The sequence below is a fragment of the Sebastes fasciatus genome, chromosome 21 (genome assembly GCF_043250625.1).
Source record: "Sebastes fasciatus isolate fSebFas1 chromosome 21, fSebFas1.pri, whole genome shotgun sequence".
NCBI lineage: Eukaryota > Metazoa > Chordata > Actinopteri > Perciformes > Sebastidae > Sebastes > Sebastes fasciatus.
In genome coordinates, this window is record NC_133815.1 from 9,374,840 (window position 1) to 9,395,871 (window position 21,032).

A 21,032-nucleotide genomic window follows, 5' to 3' on the forward strand; every position below is an offset into this window, starting at 1 on the left:
TAATTTTTTTTTCTGTATTTTAAAATGACAGCATTTTTTTTTTAAAATGACATGTTTCATTTGTGATTCATATGTAAATGGTCTTAGATTTACAGTATTTTTTAATAAATAAAACGTAATTATCTGTATTTAAGCTTTTCTTTTTTTAATTAATTTAGGTTAGAAGAAAAGGATTTCATGGAATTCTACAAATATTTCTAGTAAAAATACAGATTTTTTTTGCAAAACCTCTGAGAGTTAATGTAAATTTGGGCTTTTGCAACGTAAAATTACATGTTCCACTTGTGATTTAAATGTAAATGGTCTTATGTCTACGGTGTTTGACTATTCTAACAATAAATATATGTTAAAAGTAAAATATTTCTTGTAAAATTACAGTAATAAAGGCTAATTATATAAAGATACGTTTTTTTTTTTTTTACAGTTTATTTATGTTAATTAACAGACAGTATTTTTCCATTTTTTAACAGACATTTTCTGGCGCCTCTGCTGCCGAAAAATTTCCGGTATTTTACACTTTTTTTTACAGTGTACCCACAAACATTTATTTTTGTATTTGTGTTGTGTAAAGTCACATCCACAAAAATACAGGGCGATTTGCAAATACGCATAACTTACTCTGTAAATACGTATTTTAATGTTTACATGTAAAGTGATATCTACACATTTGTGCATCTATTTCGCATTTGCAGATCGCTTCCTGTGCATTTGTGGACCACATGACATTTGTAACTTTCCTCCCGTTTGTTTACAGAATTTGGCCGATTGGTACCGCAGCAGATCTGTAGATAATAGTCGTAATCCACAGAAGACAATTCACAAATATGTAACATGATCTGCAAATATTTCACTACCCACAAACATGTATTTTTGTATTTGTGTTGTGTAAAGTGCACATTCACAAAAATACAGGGCAATTTGCAAATACGCATCACTTACTCTGTAAATACGTACTTTAATGTTTAGATGTAAAGTGATATCTACATATTTGTGCATCTATTTCTACATGTTGAATGATATTTGCGCATTTGCAAATCGCTTCCTGTGCATTTGTGGGCCACGTGACATTTGCAACTTTCCTCCTGTTTGTTTACAGAATTGTGTCCGATTGGTACCAACACAAATACAAAAATACGTTTGTGGGTAGTGAAATATTTTCAGATCATGGTACACATTTGTGTAATGTCTTCTGTGGATTACAACTAATAAAGTACAATAAAAACTTCCATATATGTCCTGCAGATTAATGCGCATTTTGTGCAAAGTATAGCAGGAGTGTTGCTATGTACAACTTGTAATCAAGTTGGGCTTTATTTTTGAATTTCCAGTGAGACACATCCTTTGTCCTGAGCTAATCCTCCCAGGATTATTAATTTAATTAAATCATCAGTCTGGTTACTCCCTGACCTGCAATAACACTCAGAAAATAGAACAATGTGACTGTTTAAGCAAATCTGTTTATAAGGTGTTTCATGTTGAAAACAAAACTATCTTGCTTTTCAATGTTAATTACCTTCACCAGCAAAAAACCTGTAGCTATATAAAGACCAGGATGTGGATAGAAGGGAGGCAGACTCTATGATGTCGGGCTGTTATGTGTACAGGGGCGGACTCAGGCTGTCTGAAGGGCAGGGGCAGAAAAAAAATGAAAAGGTACCAGAGTGCAGAAAGTTGTGATGCATTTATGGTGAAACAGTTCCAAACTTGTGTTAACATTATAATTGTTAACTTACTAATTTTCTAGCCTGCAGGGAAGCCTATATGGCACTGCATTGCGTCTTCACCACTGGACAACACATTCTCAGTGCCCCTCAGCATCAGCGACGACACACGGGGTAACCCTCATGTGTTACTTTTGGACGTGTTAAGGACGGTGTATCAATGTACGCTCGTTACATGCATAGTGTCCTTTCAAAATAAATTTTCACAGGAAGTTAGATTTAGGCAACACAACCACTTAGGTAGGTTTAGAAAACGGTCATGTTTGACGTTAACGTCACTGATTAGCGACTCACGTGAATCGCAGGACTGATGATACTAACGAGTCACATGACTAATGACTGACGCGACCAAAATGTTACTTTTAGTTTCACACGGCCCACAAACAGCGGCCTCTTGGTTGAAAGTGTTGTTTTTGTTTGACCCATCCACCACCACTCCGACCTGCCCTTATTGGACTCTCACGCTATTAACCCTACAACACTCCGACCGTCGGTTATTGCCGCAGTTGGTTTTACATTGGAGTTAGTTGAACGCCTGGTGTGTTGCATACAGTCGCTAAATGGCACCCTAGAGTACGGTGACCAGACGTCCCGATTTTCCCGGGATTGTCTGTAAAACACTAAAATGTCCCAATTTTCACCACAATTAAAATAATAATAATAATATCATACTTGTTTTCAGCGCTTACATAGATATTTATCATGTTCTGTCCAACTCATTAACCCAATATAAAAACATAAACAATGCCCCATGCATCTGAATTCAACACTTATTTGTCTGTATACATGTAAATCAACCAAGGTGTTGTTGTCAAGGCTGTTGCTATGATGCTCTTTCTGACAGAACAGTCAAGGTATAGCTGCTAGTGAAATACCCGGCAACCAAAATGCTGCGTTCTGCAAACATTGCAAGAGTAGATTTTCGGTCACGCGCAGTTGAAATGCCGATATAAAAGATCATATTAAGACGGCCAGATGGCAATATACAACAGCTGTCAGTGAATGCGTCACAGTCAGCCATTTAGCCGGCAGCCGCTTGTGCACACTGACAAACACCTTGTGTTTAATCCTTGTGTTTTGTGTCTACTCGTGTTATTATACAAATAAACTATGTTTGGATTTTGGGAGACAAAACATAATTTTTTGTCTCCTGAAGCGCTGTCCATGGTGCTGAAAGCTGCGCCCGGTAGGTGTGCTAAGTGCTGAGATAATTTGCCCCCCATCCAGATGAATAAGCCCTATGGTGCGTGCATATGCGCATACACGTGCACGTGCATGATTGTGCGGTACACTTAAGAGTCCCAGTTTGGGGGTTTGAAAATATGGTCACCCTACACTAGAGGACACAGCACTGTTTTTTTCTCTATTTTGAGCTGCATCACTTTTTCTCTCATGCGTCATGTTACCATCGGGGGCAGCCAGAGGACACTTTTGCAGCATTTTTTCCCTCCAAGTCCACCAGTGACTTTGAAGGTAACATCCAGCTATCCTAATATGACACAGCAGCAGTCCAGAGCAATGCCCTGACTATAAACTGATTATTCAGTATCACAAACACACTATGAATCCCTGAAGTAACTGATGATGAATGAGAAGAACCCATATGAAAGTTGTAGTTTCAGACCATTGCCAGCGCCGTGGGGCGCTTGTTCATTACCATCGTCGCAGCACCACAAACTGCATTAAGTCCCATGTTAAAACGCTGCATGTGCTCGGCTTCACAGCTGCTACTGCAGTGTGAATGTCACACCGCACACCTTCCACTTCCTTTACTCCACAACCTTGGAAAGTACGATGAGTGTTTAGCTAATTGTCACTTGTGTTAACACTCACTTCTTCCAAATCCATGGGATTTGTTTGAAACATCTACTGAAAGAGGACGAGTGTGCTTCGGTAACTAGCCGTGAAATATGCAGCTGCACACACGTATAGGCGCACTTGCCGTTTATCACATCATCCCCTGCTCAAGGGAAACATTTGAGTAGCTGTAGGGCCCTTTCCCTGCATCCCCGCTATCCCTCCTCCCACCTTAACTTAACTGCCTCGTACAGGTGATGCTGATGCACAAAATCAAATCAGCTTAGCTTGTGCAGTCGCTGCTGAATAACCTGCTTATTGAAACTGTGTCTTGCTAATTATAGGGCTATGAAGGCATTAATGCAACCCACTTAAAGTGTCAGTGCAAAGTGTTCCCTATTAAAACAGATGACATACTTGTGCTTCCAGCTGTTTAGCTGTTAAGTGATGAAAATACAGTGCAGTAGATGAAAACACTAGAAGGGCTTATAGCAGTGTAGTCTTGTTTTTGCCAAAAAAAAAAAAAAAAAGGAGGAAGTGTGAGCACTAATCAAGCTCAACAATTAACTCTGTGTCACACCGTGTCCTGTTTGGAGCAGCTGTGACTCACCTTACTCGTACTAAATGCACACTTCCTCTGCTGCAAAGGGGTCTTTTTATTCTCATTTTCCCTCAGCACGTTGCTGTAAATCACATCTCTGACCTTGTCCCACCAGACTGCTCTCATCCCCATAAATAGCCAGTCATCAATTATTCCCTGTTACTACCTGAATTCAACACTGTCAGCAACTACAACTTGAACTGGAGAATGACCACAGAGAGAAATGTGATGTGGTCTTGGCTCCAGGACTTTGCAGGTAAACCTGCCACATAAATTCAGCGTTGCGTCTAGCCCGCGGTAATTGTGCAATGAGTGATTGAATGTTAAGCACAGAGAATCATTGGAATTTCATATTAGTGCACCCTCTGTTTGCTCTATGATCCCTGCAAGGTCACATGGGAACGTGTTGTACATGCTAAAAGCTAAACTGCCATGTTGGAGCAGTGTCATGATTTATTGGGTCTTTAGGAGAGTTCACACACCCCGTCACATTTATTAATTTCATGTGCCATTTTACAAGTGTTTGCTGCAGTAGGAAAGGGCATATGTAAGATGTTTTATTTTTTTACTTTTTCAATGGGATTTTATCCAAACAACAATAAATAATGTGACGGGGTTAGGGCTGTCAACGCGATAATAACGCGTTAACGCAAATTTGTCTTAACGGCACTAATTTATTTAATGCACAACGCAATTTATCTTTCAGAAGTTAAGAGCTAGAGTGAAGATACTGGTATCATATGAAACTAGAAAACCTAAGGAATCCATTGGTACCAACCATGTCATACCAGCTTTTTGCGAAAGAGGTTAAATAACACTCCAAACTTGCACTAAATTTTGTCGAGGAAAAACTGGCACAGCCATTTTCAAAGGGGTGAAAATGGGATCTATGGACACACTGACAGCTGTTGTTGCCTCTTGGGCTTGAGTTTTTATGTGATGATTTCAGTATATTTTTTATGTTAAATGCAGTACCTGTGAGGGTTTCTGGACAATATTTGTCATTGTTTTGTGTTGTTAATTGATTTCCAATAATAAATGTACACACATTTGTATAAAGCAAGCACATTTACCCACTCCCATGTTAAGTGTTAAATACTTGACAAATCTCCCTTTAAGGTGTATTTTGAACAGACAAAAAATGTGCGATCAATTTGCGATTAATCATGATTAACTATGGACAATCATGCGATTAAGTGCCATTAAATATTTTAATCGATTGACAGCCCTAGACGGGCTAAATGTGGCGTAGAAGATAAAGGGCTAAACTATCACAAATTCTGTCGACAAGCTTGATAACGTTAAGCTCTACTCTCATGTCCCTGACCGTTAATGATATCCGTTTGCTCTGTACCACCCACACCTAATTAGAGCGTCAGCGCGTGTGTCAGCGAAGCAGGAGTAGGTTCACACAGGCAAGGTGTTAGGCTGTGATGTGCTGAGGCAAGCAGCACCGGCCCAGTAGATGAAGGAAAAGAAGGAGAGATTCAATAAATGGTGCCGATGGAGCGGTGGAGGTCCTCTCTGATGGCCTGTTAGCAGAGTAATCAGGGAGCAGAATTTCCTGCATATGAATGATGCTCACAACTTGTACTATATGCTCAAAAAAATATCTGTCAAGGTTGACTCAAAGTGACAATGACCTCAGGTACAGTGTGTATGCCAAAGACTGCAGCAAGTTTTTGGCATGCGTGGTCATAGAGGCTGCAGTGTAATGATGTTGTTTTATTGGATTACAACGTGTTCCTCCATCCCCCCACGCATGGCTGTTTATTTTTTAAAGCTGCAGTGGGGCAAATATGATTAAAAAAATATATTTTTATAAAATGGTCACTATATCCTGACAGTAGTGCATGGGACAGGTAATCTGAAAAAAAAAAATCATGTCCCTCTGTGTCCTCCGCTGTCCTCAGGTGCTCCTAATGGCATCAGGCCGGAGGAAAACAACCAGTCAGAGCTGATCTGGAGTCTGCTGTTCAGCTGCTGTCTCTGAGCAGCTGTCAATCACTCGCAAACGCCGACCAAACGGTCAAACTAGGTAGCTCTGATCAAATATGAATCAATATTCTGTTAATGCCTATTTCTGGCCTCAAATGTTTTCAGAAACATCTTGTAGTGTACTGTTTAGCTGTAAAAGGAGAAAGTTTGTGACTCGGCAGCCATGTTGAGATCAGTTGGAGAAATACTAAGCACCGCCCACCAGCTGGAGCACAGCCAATAGGAACGCTCTCTAAATGAAATGACCTGTGATTGGCCAAAGTCTCCCGTTACGGGCTAGATTTTCTAAAGCCTAAAAACAGAGCCATGCGGAGGTGCAGAAGTTTCAGTTGGTGCAGTTAGTTTTCTCTCAGAACACTTGAATTACAATATGCTGAAAGGTTATTATGGAATTTGTTTCCCAATTATGCCAAAAATATACTGTTACTGAAGCTTAAAGGAGAAATTTCAATTGTTTAATTTAGCATTTTCTCTTAAAGGCAGAGTCGGTGATCTCCAGAAACTAGCAAGAGCACAATTGACTTTCATGAACTGAAAACACACTGTGAAAGGGTTAAAGTTGGAAGACGAAAACACGGACAACTCCCAGCCCGGACAACGCCGTGGTAGTGACCTGTCAATCACAAGGTAGCCACGCCCTAAAGAAGTACAGCAATCATCTTGATAAATTGCTCTGACCCCCGCGTGGTGCTGCGAACTTGCCAAGACTGGAAATACGTTAGTGGCCTGTTATGTTAGAAGAATTTCAAGCTGCTGTAAATCACAGAATGTTTTTCTTTCCTCCGAAGACACTTTTCAGAGTAATATAAGAAGAATGGTCAGATTGTTAGTGCAAAGCTACATGATGTGTTGCTGTCAACATCACTGTCAGTACACGGCACTTTTTCTCCCTGAGCTTATTTATTTATGACTCCTCGCACAAGCAAAACTGACTGGGGGAATCTGACCCAGAGATGCTTTTAAAATGAATTTCCCCCCTTCTGGTTGCTACTGATATCTGTCAATTTATGTTCATATTTTGAAAGGTAAGATTGAATAAGTACATGTACTGCATATCAGTCAGGGAGGGATGTTCTGGCCTCTTTATTCACACCTTTCCAAAGATGACACATTGAGTGCAATGCATTTCAAAACACAATGAGTCAGTGCATGATAGTGAATTTTTGGTCACTTAACTCCCCGAGTGAGAGGCATTAAAGACGTCTGTCAACACATGAATCCACATGTCTTGTATCCTTAAATGAACCCGGATCATAATTTACGCTCTCCAGGGAGAATCTAATTGTTCCAGATGAGTTTATCATCTTCATGAATAAAGGCTTTTAATTCTAAGTGGTTAAATGCCAGTTAGCGTAAATCACTTTTCAAAGCATCTCAACTTCACCGTAGGATTATTCTGCATGATAATCTATTCTGCTTTAAAGTGCCGTCTTTCTTACTTGGCATTGAGTTCAGGCAGAGTGGAATGGATTCAGTTAATGCCATTTTTTTATGTTAAAACAGTTCTGATATGATTTGATGTTAACCAGACTCCTCTTATTAAATACCTTAAATAACTACTACCCTTTGAATAATTGAAAAGAGTAGCTCACACATGAAACAAAAGCTAATTTGATCATTTTAATTTAATTATTCTTCAACAGGAATTTTTAATTGAAATAGTTAATGAGCTCCTTTTGACTGTAAATTGTCTAATTTCAGATCTTATGCCTGAAGTGATCCCCTGACTCATCTGTTAGGTGAATAGCCCAAGGTATTGCCCTAAAAAAAATAAGGGAATTAATAAAGAACTCAAGGTCATGTGCCAGGAAACTGTGAGAGGAGCCATCCATCTACTGCTCCTAGGGACCGGCCAAGGTAAAACAGGCTGAGGCTTCATATTTCTTTAAAATGACATTAGCATTTCCAAGTGCAAGAATGAGGAAGTAGTGTGGTTTAGAATTACAATAACTCCTCTAATATTGCTCTGCTGCAGCCGGGAAGCCCTTTGAATTTACACCATGAGGTTTTATCATCTTTGTGTCCGTCAATGGAGACACGTGCGAGTACAGTTTACTGTCAGGGCATGTTGATTTCCCCTCATTTTCACATGTCTGGTGCCTTGGCCACTTTCCTCCCAATCCTCCTCTCACCTCACTCAGTTATAAAAATAGTGCAGGGAAGCGATAGAGCCTGCTGCCCCTCACACACACACACACACACACACATCCCATCCCCGTGAATCACATGTCATCTCAGACAGCAGCCAGTGTGCCGGGAGCACTTGTGTAACAGTATGAAGGGCCCTTTAATCTGTAATTTGCCGCAATCAGAGACCCTGGACCTTTGGGGTACAGTGAGTCAGATACTTGAAATTGATCCCTCGCTAGACACCAAACAATGAGGGTATAACTATCCTTGCTTGGCCCTGTTGGTCAGCTTAATATGAAGTCAGAAGTGACACGTCTAATCTAGGAAGGTGTCTTCTTCCTCAGTCTGACTTGTAGACTGGAGCTGAGATTTTGACTACATGTCTATAGTTTCATCCTTTATTTTTATCCTCATTTGACTGTACATAACATAGAATTTTAAATTAAACACCACGACATACTGAGACAGCTTGCAGCACCATTTCAAAATAGCATTTGCTTATACAAAGTGCTATTTACCATATTCCTTAACTCACACACAGCTTCCACTTCCCTCCAGCTGTAGAAAAATATTTCCCCTGACATTAATTAAATACATTTTTAACATGTAAAAACATATTGAGCATTTAGCGGAAATGCATTTTACTTATAGTTGGAATGAAAAATTCAGTTCAATCAGAAATATTCTCATAATTGTTTTCCCAACTTTATTGATAAGTTAAATACATACAACAACAATAACATATAAAGAAGTTCAAAGAACAAAAAAGAGGAGACAAAAAGCCAGGGAATTCATTAATGACTTTATATATATGACTTATATATATATATATAATTTAAAGAAATATTTGGTTAAGGGATTGTGCAAGAAGCTCTTTACATCAAAAAAGATTAGGGCTGTCAGTCGATTAAAATATTTAATCGCGATTAATCGCATGATTGTCCATAGTAAATCGCAATTAATCACAAATGAATCACACATTTTTTGTTCAAACTGTACCTTAAAAGGAGATTTGTCAAGTATTTAATACACTGGGAGTGGACAAATATGCTGCTTGAAGAAAATTTATGTATATATTTATTATGGGAATCAATTAACAACACAAAACAATGACAAATATCGCAAGTTGCGTTAATGCGTTAAAGAAATTAGTGGCGTTAAAATGAATTTGCGTTAACACGTAATTATCGCATTAACTTTGACAGCTCTAATAAATATGCATGAAAAGTACCTGTACAGTATAATACATTATATTATCAAGCAGAGTGTCCTGCTCTTTGTCCTAATTGCAATTTGAAGATACATCATGTAAAACCTTAATAAAAGCTACCTAGAACACTGAAAAAATAGGATTTTAGCAGGTCCCACTCTTACTACACTCCTCCAAGAAATATGATTAGAATCCTTCAGAAATCTTATTTGTTTTGTATTATTGTGTGACTCTATTTCCAATTTAGACATGAAATACATGTTCTCATCGGACATTGTTCGATAAAATACACATTTTATTAATGTCGCCGTCGTGTCACTCTGTCCTGTTACCCTGACACATTACACAGGTCACATTATCAACAGGAAGTAGCATCATTTGAGTCTCCTGAAGGCCATGGGAAGACCAAAAATAAGTTTTTCTCACTCCATTTTCTGTATTTTTGATTATATTGTAAGTATGACTGAGAATGTCAATCTCAACGCACTGTCCTGTTTCCTAAATTATTTCTTAGATGTTATGTTCTTTTTTAAAGATAGGCTTTGTAAACCACTTGAAGATGCTACATGTTCTCATGCTATTAGCAGTGACATCATGTGGGGACATTTCATGTATTTGCTAATACTGTGCTAAAAACTCACTCGCGCACTCTTACTTTAAGAACCATCTTCCATTTAGAAACCTTGTAAACAATAAATAAAATGGCCTGTGTTGTTAAATACAAGATAAAGTTTCATTTTGAAAAGTTACAACATAAAATTGGCACTGATTTAGCTGGAGGTTATTGTCATTGCCTTGAGGGTAATATTATATATTGGCTTGAGGGATATAAACATGATTGTATTGCTCACGCAGCCCATTTTGATAACCATTGCCTCATAAGAATGGCTTCTTAATGGAAACTCAGCAATGCATAGAAAGTCACAGTCACATTTTCTCCACAAGAAAATATTTCTCAGCCAAGCATTTGATAAATATTTAAACTCAAAGCGGTGGCTTTATGTGGCAGCATGCTTTACTGTTCTTTATATCGTAATACATCTGAACCGCTGAGTGGCTGTTTTTTGGTTTATGCTGCTACAATCAACTTTAAGTACGTACTGATGGTCATCTGTTTATCAAGCTAACATTTCATTAGAAGAGAAAGTCTGCTCCAATATGGTTTGTGACTTTAATATTCGTAACATGTGAGAGGTTTAGATTCATCCATCTACAGTTAAAGTAGTAGTTGGACATTTTAAGAATTAAGATTATTCACCTTCTTGCTGAGAGTTAGAGGAGAAAACTGATACCACTCTTATATCTGTATGCTAAATATGAAGCTACTATATAGCCATCAGATAGTTAGCTTAGCATTACACAAAGACTGGAAACAGCTAGCATAGCTCTGCCAGAAAGTGAAAAAAATCTGCCAACTAGCACCTCTTAAACTCACTAATTACCACCATAGACTGTATATAAGAAATGGACGTAGTCACCCTGACATCACCCATTGTTTTGTGGACTGCAGATTTGAAGCCTCGAGTTCGGCCATCTTGGTTCCTTGCAACCAGAAGTGACACGAAGGGTGAAGCTAAGTACAACTGAACGCTGAATACAACATTTTTAGGCGACCAAAATGTTACAATTAATGTTCATGAACTGACAACACACTATGAAAGGGTTAAAGTTGTAAGACAAAAACACGGACAACTCCCAGACCGGACAACGCCCTGGTAGCGACCTGTCAATCACAAGGTAGCCACGCCTTAAAGATTACCCTGCTTTATGGTCTATTTGACTCTGAATGGGACCATAATTTACTACATGAACATCATGCTGTATTGAAGAAGACTTGAAACTAGCGATTGAGACCATAAACTCATGTTTACAATGTTTACTGAGGTAATAAATTAAGTGAGAAGTAGGCTTATTTTCTCATATACTTCTATACAATCAGACTTCTTCTTGCTACCAGAGGAGTCGCCCCCTGCTGGCTGTTAGAAAGAATGCAAGTTTAAGGCACTTCAGCATTGGCATCACTTTTCAGAACTGGAGATTGCCGCCTGATTACCACATTATATCTCATTTGTTTAATTTGTCTGTGTAAAAATGTCAAACTGTGACTTTATGGGAGGTTATTTGCTGGACTATTTCTTGGCTTGGCATCACTGTGCAGTTGCCAGACTCTATAACTTTGGTCATAGACTTCTTTACTTAGTACCAGACAAATATGATATCAGTTACAGAAGCAGTGAAGATTATCTTTCCTATTGGCATTCAATCATCATGGCAGCTTCCACGTTATCAGCAATTTTCCGTTTGTGTGTTATAGCAGTCACGCACAAATAAGTGAAAACACTTGTTTGTGTTGTGCATGAAGAGTCCTTGTACTTTGACATGATTTCAATATTTCAGAACCAAGTATGAAACTAGACTGCACTCTCAAAACTCTCTTTTTGTTATTGTATTTCACAGCATGTCAAGCACAAGCCATCTTCAGTGTTTTTATCTGCAGGCACTTTGGTTTATGCATCTTGTTGACATGCCCCTCATAAACCTCTCGGTGTTCTTTTCCCAATCTTACATTTCAGAGTCAGAATGACTTTGTTCACCGTGTACAATGGCAGTAAAAGGGAACAGGCTTTGTTAATTTGTGTTGACACATTGCGTGACAGTTATACAATACGGGATTGGCAAACTTAGTGCACACAAGGCACATTAAATGCAGGAAAGAATGAGTGAACCAGTCAAATTAACATAAATAAGTGTAGTCTAAGAACTATCCAGTAATATAAGTAAGTAAAGAGGTTTATCCAGAAATCACAGATGTGCAGTTTTGATCAATCATCAGCTGTTCTGCTCTAAACATGACACACTGAATTATAGTTCTGTCTTTTTAAAGTTATTTACAGATCTCTAGAGAACCGTGTTCTCTATAATTATTACTCCCTTAATTACAACTGTAAATGAAAGTCTATATCTTTTGATTAACATCAACAAGTTCCTTGTTGGTTTGCCTTGCGTCCTAGAAGACTACATCAATGCTCATCTGCACTGACAGAAAAGCACCACCACTAATTAGCCAGATCTAGTTTTAAAAAATCATCAATTTAAGATGATAATTATTCCTACAGATTTCACTCTTTGGTGTCTGCTGTCCCCAAATCTGGACCGAGTGGGTTTGTCTTAAATATGGAGCAATAGGAGTCAGGGATTACCAGCTAATTAGTGTAACAGTGTCCTGGGATTAATTAATTCAAAGCATTTACATATATTCTAATTGTCTCACCGAGCTAATTGGCATCACTGTGCCACAGTTGTAATATCGAGGATTGTTGGAGTTTGTTTGCTTCCAGCGAAAACCAGTATGTCAACCTTGTTCATGTTGTTGTTGCCCTATCAGCTGTTATGAAATGCATACACCATGTTGGACACTTACTGAATACCAATAAATGCATTTATTCAAAACTCGTTCATCATAGTCGTAGTTTATTTATACTGTGGGGCCTACTTACTGTAATGAAAGTTGTCAGATGCCTGAAACCATAGTACTACTGAGAAATTAGCCAATGTATTACCTAAATTATACATAACAGATTATAAAAAAAACAGTTGGATTATTTACAACTAAAGCTTGACCTGCTTAAAGTTACTTAATAAGTCATAAAACACCATTTCAACAATGTTTGAAATCTCTTTTTTATGCTTTGCGTAGATATTTTTTGTTATTAATGCACACATTTTTGTGAATAGTTTGTTTAAAGGTGCTCTATATGATATCCAGAGCATTAATATGGCAACTAAAAACTATTTTCTGTGTAAAGGTATAAAGGAGTAAGGTCTACCTGAGCAGCTCTCCCTCTGTGTGTGTTGTAATCAGAGCTTCTCTGTGCTTTGTTGACATAGCCGGGCCGGCCACGCGTGCCTTTTAGTGCATGTTTGTGCATGTGAGCGTGCCCCACTGGCTAGCTCATGGCCGCCGCTTTGCACTGCACTCATACAACTGACGGCGTTGTCGCGGAAGCGTAGCGCCCCCCCTCTAGTTCTCCCCACCCCAGGTTAAAACTATTAGCTCTGTCAGCACTTTTGCCGTTTTTTTTCACTAGCACCGTTAGCTACGAGCCATTGGCTCGGGAAAGCTGTGCGGAGGCAATAGAAAAGCTCCCAATCTCGCATTTAGCACCTTTAAGAATGAAACTCTCCTGAGTGAGTGGATTAAGATAATCTATTACTTTAATAAAGAAAAACAAAAAGTCATATAAACTGAAGATGGTTACAATGTTCAATGTTTCTGGTGGCAGTTCAGATTTTCAAAGTTTTGATATTTTAATAAAGCAAATTATTCAATGTATACTCGTACAACGGTTCGTATGATAGCTTACGAAAAGTTATTCCTCATTTTGAATGCGTTTTCCTACGAACGTCCAGCGTCAATTTCCGCTCCAGTCTTCGGTCGTTACAGGAAACAACTTGGTTTAGGCAACAAAACTACTTAGTTAGGTTTAGGAAAAATCGTGGTTAAATCACGCCGCATCGGAAGTTGCGTTCCGTGTCAAATAAATCCATCTTGACTTCTGGCTTCACACCGGACACCAACACTGGTCTCCTGGGCGAAAGTGTGGTGTCTTTTGACCCACCCATCCACCCCAACCTTGTTCACCACTCTTTATACTTCAAATTAGGTGGATTACATACAAATTCATTTTGTAGATTTTATACGAACGGTGTATGAGAAAAGCCTGAATTATTACAATTTCCCTTTTTGTCATTTTACATATAAATCCTGCAGACTGGTACTCTTGAAAGATATTTTGATATTATCTTATCTGAAAATGTAATAGAGTGAACCAAAGAAAATAAAGAATCATTGATTCTGATCACAAATAATTTGTTTTGAGTAGCTGTTCAGAACAAACACTTGTTCAGTCAGTTTAAATCAATATGTTTTTTTAAGAGCTTTTAATTAAACTCTAATTGAGTGCAGCTGATGAAGCATAAATGTGCTCAGGGAGACTTCAAACATTACCAAATTTCATACGGTGAAATTTGGTCAAACATAAAGGCCAGCATTAAGCTGTATTTTAAATTAGAGCGCTGAAAATGGGGTCGTGAGGTCATGTTTATGCATTTAGTGACTATATTTAAACCTTCTTGTATTGATTACTTCCACCAACTCACTGTTTGTTGATTCCAAAAGGCTTAAGACCACTCACAAAAATGTCAGAGATAATTGATGCTCATCTGTGTAGCCGAGCATGCTTCAATATTCTAATTTAGCTGTACTGCAGAGTGAAGGGGGTTGAGTGGGAGGACAACTTGGCACAAGGTAAGACTTCTTTCTCTCAACCCAATCTCTTTTCTCTGCATAATTATATGAATTAAATTAATTGGGAATGCACATTTGCATATCTAGGTTATTTCTCTTATGGAGCAGAAGGTCTTTGGAGAGTATAGAAACAATTACAAACCCGCCAGACAGTAAAACACCTCCGTCTCTTCTTTCTCGTCTGCCTTCTCCCCCCCAGTGTTTTACTCCAGGGAGGATTTGGCCTCAGTACTCAGGAGGAAAAATGTGATAACACCACAGTGCAGGAGTCACATCCCTGAAGCAATTTAATGGACTTTGGAGCCACCTTTAGCACACACTATCACCTGACATCTTTAAATTACTTTGAACAGTTGTAGGTATTTATAAAAATGGAACTGTTTGTTTTGCCAGGCAGGGAATAGCTTAAGTTCTAAAGGAAATTGGATTTAATCTGATACTGGGTGGTAAATGGTACGGGGTGGAATCTAATTTTCTGCTCTTGCAGGAGAATCTTTCACTGCTGCATTGTAATAATACTGAGCCAACGTGGTATGAAGCCATTTTAAATCCGATAAGCTGATGCATCATGTTGTTAGGGGTGGAAATACTAGAAGTTGCTTACTCCTGGAAGTTCAGAAAAAAATCTGTTGAAGTTTAATCTGAATAACAGTTATTACCACAAAGGACCAATGTAGCCGCTTCACTGTATTAATCTGAGTATGAGGGCACGCTCCCAATTCATCCCTCTCCCCTTTTAATACAGTAACACTTTCCAAAGTGATGACCATACTTTCTAGTTGCTGCAACTAACGATTATGTTCTTGATTAATTGGTTAATCACTTGTTCAATGAAATGCCAGGAAATGGCAAAAAAAAGAAAAAAAAAGTGTCATAATTTCCCAGAGCCCAGGGGTGACATTTTAAAATGTCATGTTTTGTCCGGAAAATAGTTCAAAACCCCCAAATAATCAGTTTATACTATAATAACAGACCAAGGAAACCAGAAAATATTCACATTTGAAAAGCTAGAACCAGTTCACTTTTGCCGTGTTTGCTTAAAAATGACATAAACGGTTAATTTGTTATCAAAATACAGTCCATAACCCAAACATATTCAGTTTACTATAGTAGAAGACCAATAAAATGAGAAAATATTCACATTTAAAATGCTGGAACCAGTGAATTTTTTTCTATTTGTTCTTAAAAAATACTTAAAAGATTAATCAATTATCAAAATACTGTAAAACCAGTCAGTTTGCTCTCATAGATGACCAAGAAAACCAGAAAATATTCACATTTGAAAAGCTGGAACCAGTGGATTTTATTTATTTTTTTGCTTAAAAATTACTTAAATAGTTAATCAATTATGAAAATACAGTCCAAACCACAAAAATATTCAGTTTACTATCATTAAAGACCACGAAAAACAGGAAATATTCACATTTGAGAAGCTGGAACCAGTCATTTTTTTGCTATCTTTGCTTAATATTTACATAAATGGTTTAATTAATATCAAAATACTGTCCAAAATACAGTCCAAACCCCAAGTTTACTATAATAAAAGACCAAGAAATCAAAAGAATATTCACATTTAAAATGCTGGAACCTGTAATTTTTGCTATTTGGGCTTAAAAATTACTCAAAAGATGAATCAACAATTTATCAAGATACTGTTAATCAAGATTTCTCAAATACTTTCCAAAAAGACAGTCCAAAACCATTCAAGACCAAGAAAACCAGAAAATATTTACTTCTAAAACCAATCAATTGATCAGTTTATCGCTTCACCTTAACTTAAAACTTTCCAACAAATTTCCTTAAGGTGTAAAAAGAGGTTTTAATCAAACTTGAATGGGAAATCCTCCTTATTGAACCGCAATATGATCACGCAGGCAGCTCTTCAATTCCAAACGAGTGTACTATTCCATCAAAATGAATGTTTCTGGAAGCAGAATTATTTGCTCAAAAATATACACAAAACTAAATTACAGTGATCTGATTTGTAATTAGTGATTTTCCACTCCTGTGTGCTCACACGAGGCCTCTTTTCAGCGACGACCCTGAAAGCGAATCAGTTCTGCATTATGAAGCCGGAGATAATAACGTTCTGCAGGATTTTCCCTAAATGAGGCAGTCGAATAAATTGCCAATGTGAGTTTATGACCCGGGTCACAGACATCAAACCCACAGCAGAAGGCACTTTGGCAATCTAATGTCTGTCTGTAAACACCAAAATAACACTTCACTGACAGCAGGGGGAAAGCAACATTATGGTTTATATAGTTTGTTATAAATTAATCAATTAATGATCCTACTGGACCAATGTGATTATATGGAAATAAGGGGAAAAAAACCCTGTTGCATTCAATTTCTGTATTTGTCCCAGTGAACAAAACCATGCCGTAGATGCAGACCAATTTGCTCGGCTGTGCGGTCAGCATGTCCATCCGTAGACACATTCATTGTATCCCTATTGTCCTTTTCTTTTTTTTTTCTCTGCTGCTTTCATCAGATGTTGGGCTCTATTCAGCGCCGCATCCTCATCAAAGGTCGTGCTCGCAGCCATCGGGCATGTTTGATATTCCGTTCTTTTAAAGCCGCATCAAGAAAGAGGGCACTTATAAACTTGAGCATGTGTGATTATCTCTGCTGCTGTATCACGTCACGGACACAGTGAGGGACGCAGAGAGGGACGCAGAGAGGGTTTTTAATGAACTTTGATGGTTGTTAATTATGATTATGAGTAAAAAAAAACAAAGCTATTATGGTTTTATAACCCTGGTGCAGCTTATATTAAAAGTTAAAGTGTGCATTCATTTTTGAACAAAGACAGAGATCAATTTAGGCCTCAAAAACACAAAAAATAGTATGAACCACACTGGATAGTATTCTTTTTATTTGGATTTTTTTTAATCAATGAAATTTAGTTTTGACTCATGTGCTCAATATAGAAATAATCCCTATAAAAGCTTGAGCCACTGTGCCATCTTCTGGTACAACAGAGCTGCGTTTGCCATATCACATTCTCAGTGTGAAGTGAGTATATGCTGCCCCCTCTTGGTGATTAATGTCAAGTGCACATAAGTTGATTTATTTAATTGTTTTCTTTTATTACATGAACTCAGATTTTGCAGATGTCTTTCTTGACATCGTCACTCCTGAGGTTTGTGTGCCAGACTGTCTCAAAGCCCTCAAATGTCCCATTGGGCTCCGTGGCGACAGGTTTGTTCGACTTATCCGCGTGCAAACATGCAGAGATCAGATGGATCAAGCTCATGATGGTTATCAGGAGCATAAGGAACCCTAAAGATAAGAGAGGACAAAGTCAACTTTCACAATAAAATAGACACATTTGATTCAACATCTGCACTCTGAGGTGACGTCTTACCACAATAGACTGTGTTTGCAGCGAGGTCGTGGACACGATAACTTCTGGTGAACATCGCGCCCAGGCCCAGAACGAGAATGGCGTAGGCGCTGAATGTGTAGCGCATGTACTTGGTTAACAGGAAGATCTGTAGGATGAACCTGCAACATTTTCAGCCATTTATTAATAAGCAAAAGGCAAAATGAGACATTCCTTTAATCTCTTGTCCTTACCAGATTATAATGAACAAGAAGACTATGGTGAGGACAATGGTGCTGATCAGTGGGTCCGGCACACCAGCTTTGTACTTGAGCACGACGCCAAGACCCACCACGGCGTTCAAGAGAGTCCACCAGGCGAACACCGTCAAGCCGTTCTGGGTCTGCATCAAATGATAAAGCATTTATGGACACAACTCATGATGGTGACATGTTCAATTTAGTAAAGAAACCAGAAAATATTCACATTTAAGAAGCTGGAATCAGATAATTTTTTTTTTTTTTTTTTTTAAATGACTCAAAATAGTTGACGATTAATCATTGCAGGTTTATTACAGAATACATATAAAATGTTGCTACAATGATCTTTGGTAATTGAGTGGTCTCACCAGGTAGCGTGTCCACGAGATCACGCTAGGGTTGTTAATGGCGAGCCAGGCTTTGTGCTTGTTGAGGTTAGAGTGGGACATGTAGAGCATGTAGAAGCTGAGGACTGGCAGAATCCACCCGAGTATGACGGCTCCAAGTATATCGCTGTAGAAAGCAACAGCAGCTGTGATTGCTTGTGTGCACACATTAATTCTTTGTGTGCTGCAGTATAAGAGCATCGGTGCTACTTACTGTCTGTACCACAGAGGCATGCTGCACATCCTTGCAATGTTAAGCAAGGTCCACATCAGATAAAATAGTGGGGGGTGGATCTCCGGACCAAGGACATTTCTGCAGATGAAATAATAACAGTCTGATCACATAATATAAATTATAATCCTTGAGATTTACATTAAATCAAACCCCATTGTTGATTCTATTTACAGTCAGCAATAGCCATTCAGTGTATTTACATTCCGTAATTATATTTCTATAGACCGTTTCACAGTTGCAAACATTGCAAATGTGAGATATTTTAGTATGTCCGTAACCTTAGTATGAAAATAATAGTAAGCAATACTACTGCCGGGCCCATTAGAATGTTTATGTTGTCAAATTTGAAAAGGTCTATAGTAGTTTTCATCGTTAGCGGTGGAGTCTGCTGTTCCTGCCTTTAATAGCCTATATGCATATGTACAACATGAGTTTGTTTGGTTGCACTGTAAACCTAAATCTACCTGAGCAGAGAATGAAGTCTGTGTGTTGTAATCCAAGCTTCTCTGTACTTTGTTGACATAGCCAGACCGGCTGCACCTGCTTTTAGTGTATGTTCGTGTATGTGAGCGTGCCCCACTGGCTAGCTCTGCACTGTGCTCATTCGGCGGTTACAGCTGATAACGCCGTCCCGACCCGACGGCGCCGTCGTGGAAGCATAGCACCCACCCTCCGGTCGCCCCCAGGCTAACACTGTTAGCTCTGTCTGCTGTGTTGCTGTTGTTTTCACCGTCAGCTGTCGCCCATGTTGTGAGCCGTGCAGAGGCAATAGAAATGCTCCCATTCATGTATTTAGCACATTTAAGGATTATAATAGAAGTTCTGGTAAACCTCACTTTATTCTGGCATTGTATAAAGCTTTAAAGACACCACTCATGCTACCTTTTAAACAGGCTGACCACTGCATACAAAAGCCAAGCCTTAGACCACAAGTCAACCATAATCCAGTAAGTGTCAGACCACCAGTCCATAGTCACCTCCAGGGGGAAGGTCTCAGACACATTCCTGGATGAGGTCTGAAACAGAGCTGAGGGCCAAGAAAAAAATAATACAAAATCACTGATGCTTGGTTCAAATATATTAGAAATGTCCAGACAGTGACACATTGTAGCTGGGGCATTAATAGGATCACTCTCCTAAAAGCACTGTAAAACAAAACACATCACATTTTATATTTCAGACTGTCAGTCTAGATTGTGATGTGTGTGTGTGTGTGTGTGTGTGTGTGTGTGTGTGTGTGTGTGTTCTAGTTGGTCTCATTGGCCTCCATCCAGGTCAATAGCTTGCAGAAATGACATGACATGACTGTCAGGGCAAAGGTCTTTAGGTAAGAAGTAAACATGCTAGCTTCAAGCCCCTACAAACTTTAACATCATCAGATTGAAAACAGACACATAATATCATATGACACAAGACAACACATTTACTATCATATTACAAAACAACAATTCCCACATTGTAAAGCTCTGAATACGATCTTCTGGCATGATTAAATGATTGAAATATTCAGTGGTGTCACTCACCGTTGGGCACGCTGCTGTCCTTTGCCAGGCTACAGAAGATGGATGAGATCACCTGAGCGACGACAGCCAGGATGACACTCCCAGCATGTATCACTACATGGTTACTGTATTTCACTGAGAGCCGAGACATCTCGGACCTCTCCATAATGTCTGACTGCAGCTCAGGAGACTGTAAGGCACAATATTTGTCACCGCAATGTAATATTTTGGACTTTGGATCGCTGCATGTCCTGTTCAATTTTATGGTATCTCTTTGATTACACTCGCAGTGCTCTGTAATTGGTCAGCGTGCATCAGGTGCTTACATTAGGACGCCTCAGTTGATACATGTGTGCATAACAGTTTTCACTCAGTACCAGAGATACTTATCACAGGGATACGTTTGTGCTGAAAGGATTAGGCGATTTATTGAGTCGATTAACATAAAAACGATTAAAAAACAATTCTGATAAGTGATTAATTGAAGTCATTTATGAAGCAAAGATGCCAGCTTCTCAAGTGTGAGGATTTGCTGCTTTTCTTTGTACTTTTACTA

The 21,032-nt window shown here is 38.6% G+C and overlaps 2 protein-coding genes across 5 annotated transcripts in view; one reads left to right on the top strand and one right to left on the bottom strand.

Moving 5' to 3' along the window:
* The window catches only part of dlgap1b (discs, large (Drosophila) homolog-associated protein 1b), a 260,605-nt gene that overhangs the window by 111,057 nt on the left and 128,516 nt on the right, over positions 1 to 21,032 (top strand). The window lies entirely within an intron of this gene.
* On the bottom strand, positions 16,190 to 20,678 carry LOC141759629 (uncharacterized). Its single transcript, XM_074621845.1, has 7 exons — positions 20,498 to 20,678; positions 19,857 to 20,001; positions 18,954 to 19,052; positions 18,722 to 18,866; positions 18,348 to 18,496; positions 18,136 to 18,275; positions 16,190 to 18,050 (listed from the first exon to the last, which is right to left on the bottom strand). The coding sequence occupies exons 1-7, from the start codon at positions 20,640 to 20,642 to the stop codon at positions 17,869 to 17,871; spliced, it is 1,005 nt and encodes a 334-aa protein (XP_074477946.1). The 5' UTR covers positions 20,643 to 20,678; the 3' UTR covers positions 16,190 to 17,868.

What these genes read in the sequence shown, in the direction of transcription:
- LOC141759629 (XM_074621845.1), bottom strand. Translation starts at nt 20,642, where the DNA reads ATGGAGAGGTCCGAGATGTCTCGGCTCTCAGTGAAATACAGTAACCAT. An exon ending in GGACAGCAGCGTGCCCAACG is followed by an intron (nt 20,002 to 20,497) that starts GTGAGTGACACC and finishes CTTGGCCCTCAG; the next exon opens with CTCTGTTTCAGACCTCATCC. An exon ending in GTGGTCAGCCTGTTTAAAAG is followed by an intron (nt 19,053 to 19,856) that starts GTAGCATGAGTG and finishes TTTCATCTGCAG; the next exon opens with AAATGTCCTTGGTCCGGAGA.